Here is a 3,476-nt window from a genome sequence, read left to right on the forward strand (position 1 = left end):
AAAAAAATCCTAAAAATGATTGATTTATATATATATAATTTTTTTAGATGAAAAAGTAGTATAACAGTTTATAACCCATATAAAGTAATAAAAAAAATTTCGTCACTTTTTTTAAAAATTTGATTGCGATCCCCTATTGTAAAATGTCTGCGTCCGCCCCTGTACCTTGCCACAATATGCTACATCTGCAATTTTCAGCTCATACAACCATAACAGATATTAAAAACAAATGAAGTAACAGATTTCCTATTGTTCTTGTCACTAGCATAATCAGCATCAATATATCCTTTTAATGTTATTCCTTCACTAATATGTTAGAAAGTTATTCACAAGTTTTGGGATTTTTTTAATTATCTTAAAGCCCATTTTAATGCTTCCTAGTGTGTCTTTCCTTAAGCTCCTATAGACTGAGTTAGGTCCGGTCTGGTACAAACCATAGTGTACTGCATTGGCATATGAAACTTTTTCTATATATTTAAAATCTTCATCAACTTTAGAGCAGTCCTCTTTACTTAAAATAAAGTAATTTGCAAGAGGTGTGCGACAAACTTAACATCCATCATAGCAAAATCTTAAGCACTTTCAAAATATAAGCAATTTGGACCAATCTTAATTTAAATTTAGGTATGTCTCTTATTATTTTCATAGCTAGAATCCTTTTAGTATTTTCCAAGTCCTTCATGTCAAATTCAGATAATAAGGCACCTTTTATTTTTATCAATTGATTTCTTCCATAGCCTTATTCCATTCTTTTCCATTTTTACTCTATGGATTTTTCATAAGCTCTAAGTTCATTTTCACTTAAGTCTTAAAAATTTAAGGGGGCATATGAAATATAATATGAAAATCCTAACCTATTAATACTCCTAATGGCTCTTCTGTCTATATCTCTAGTCAACTAATAATCCCTTAGAGTTTCTTGACCTCTAAGAGGTTCGGTTTGTTCTTAGTTTATATTTTCGGTGATTTGTTCTTCAATTATCTCATATTCCTCTTGTTCTAAAGGAACTTGAGGATTTTTAGGCTCCTCCTCAAATAGATCATTATCGATTTCATTTCCTTTGTCAAGTACTTGCAATCAAATTGGGGTGTAACCTCCTCAGGTTTTTCAGAATGTTTACTTTCTATTTCTAGACATGGCATTTCATCCTCACTGAAAGCAACATCACCATTGCTCCCAATTTAACTCCACCTTGACCCCTAGTCCACAGCCTATGACCCATAGTACCTAGAGGATAGCCTAAAAATACACATTTCTAAGCCTTGGCTCAAGTTTCCCTATGTTTTGATGAAAATAGGTTGCACACCAAAAGGTTCTTAAATATGAATAGTCTGCAGGTCTTTTATTCTACATTTCGAAAGGAGTTTTATCATTTAAAGCGGTAATAGGAGTCAAGTTATTTAACTAACTTGCAGTCATAATAGCTTAACCCCAGCAAGGTTTAGGAAGACTAGAGCCTATCATCATGTACCTAATTTTATCTAATAAAGTCCCATTCGTTCTTTCAAAAACTCTATTTTGTTGAAGAGTATATGGAATAGACTATACCTTAGAATACCATTTGATTTACAAAAGTTGTCAAACTCGGTATTGCAAAATTCAATGCCATTGTCTGTCTTGAGGGTGGTCTTTACTCTCTTTCCAATTTGATTTTCAATCAAAATTTTCCATTGTCTAAATTTTTGAAAAGTTTCAGATTTGTATTTTAAGAGAAACACCCAACACTTTTCTTAAAAATCATCTACTAGAGAGAGAGAGAAAGCATTTATTTCCCTCATGAGTAGGTGTATTAGAAGGTCCCCATGAATCTGAATATATGTAATATAATATGTTAACGGATTTATGCACTACGGTTTTAAATTGCAGCCTATGATGTTTTTCTAAAATGCAGTTTTCACAAAATTGTAATTTTGAAATAGTGTCTTTAGGAAAAGCAGCCTTTTGATTCAAAATCTGCATTCCTTTATTGCTTATGTGAGCTAATCTGGAATGCCAAATGTCTGTGTTATCCTTCACAGGATTAGAAGAGATGGCAGAATTGGAAGTTTCAAAAACTTCCAACTTTTTGTCACATAAATGCCATTTTGCTTAATTCCTTTAATTGCCACTAAGGATCCTCTAATTATTTTAAGCATTCTACTTTCAAATTTAGCACAAAAACAAGCACCATCAAGTGCAACAATAGAATTATATCATACTATTATCGAATCGTTTTTGTAAAATAATATCCTATTGTTATTTTCGCAATTTATTTTCAAATAGCACTATGTTTTAACTTGGTGGCAGATATTGTAATGGCTAGATAGATCCAATGTTGCCATCAGAATTTAACTTCAATAAAACTTATGTTTAATCTTACACACCACACAAACAAATCTTGGGTTTTCTGAATCAAATACGAGGGAATTAATATAAATATTTAACTCGGAATTTTTATTTAATGAGTTGCATTATATTATATTAAAGAAAACTAAATGAATAATGAATATAAATTTTATTTATTATATTACATTTTATAGAACTCTACCAGTTCAAGTGCAATTCAGGAGATTTTCGGATGGATTGATCAATCCAGTGAGAGATTAAGGCTACAAATTTACAATTAAACAAAGCCCACTATTTTCTCAGAAGGGATTTACACTTCGGGTTAATCCACCATTAACATTTGTGAAAATTCCCATTAACTCCCTCCTATAAGGTAAATAAGATTTTTGCCTATCATTCATCTTCGCCTTATTTTTCAAATACACCTCGTGAGCCGACAACGGAGTCGTTTTACTCTTCTTTGCCTTCCCATTCCCGTTGACCTTCTTCGTTGGCTCTTTTCTCTCACCACCACTAGCCGCTGCCGGCTCCGCTGTGGACGGCGACGTTTGACTATTATTCAAGAAAACAAAGGCGTCTCTTCCATCACTATTACATCTCGCTGTAAATTCTTTGAGCCGCCAAATCTTAGAAAATCCAGTTGAGTTGCTCTTCTTGCACACCTCCGGCGACGCTTCCACCACCTTCCTCGTCGTCAACTCACAGTAAGGTCCGGCAATGTCTTCATTCTCCGACGAAGCTGACGCTACCCCATCATTTCTTTCAACAAAAACCTTCTTTATCGGCGGCAAATTTTCGCGCAAAAGCTTTTCATCCTCGTGCGAAAAAAACAAATCCCGGTTGAATAATGGAAAAACCGGCTTAATCTGACCATTAACAAATGCATCTTCTGCTGTTATTTGAGAATCATTTTCCACTTCACATACAAAAGAAAATTCCTCTTCCTCCTCTTCATCTTCTTCACCTTCAGAATCATTACCGAGTTTCAACTGAGTATAAAAATCTTCGCTTATTTTCATTGCAGCTTCTGAGTATAGCAATTCTTGATCTGGGTTTGGCTGTTCTTCCATACCTGCTGGCATATATGAAAAGTTTGGTATATCTCTTTGCTGGGTTTTCCCTTTTTTCTTGATTGAATTGTGAAGAACTG

The 3,476-nt window shown here is 33.7% G+C and overlaps 1 protein-coding gene across 1 annotated transcript; it reads right to left on the reverse strand.

Moving 5' to 3' along the window:
* Positions 1-2,625: 2,625 nt before the first annotated feature.
* On the reverse strand, positions 2,626-3,396 carry LOC111395272. The gene has a single exon (XM_023021257.1). It carries the CDS (start codon positions 3,394-3,396, stop codon positions 2,626-2,628), a length of 771 nt encoding a protein of 256 aa, XP_022877025.1.
* Positions 3,397-3,476: the final 80 nt, after the last annotated feature.

Source organism: Olea europaea, chromosome 6, assembly GCF_002742605.1.
Source record: "Olea europaea var. sylvestris chromosome 6, O_europaea_v1, whole genome shotgun sequence".
NCBI classification, from domain to species: domain Eukaryota; kingdom Viridiplantae; phylum Streptophyta; class Magnoliopsida; order Lamiales; family Oleaceae; genus Olea; species Olea europaea.

Excerpts from the sequence above, each read along its gene's own strand:
- LOC111395272 (XM_023021257.1), bottom strand. The coding sequence starts at position 3,396 with ATGGAAGAACAGCCAAACCCAGATCAAGAATTGCTATACTCAGAAGCT.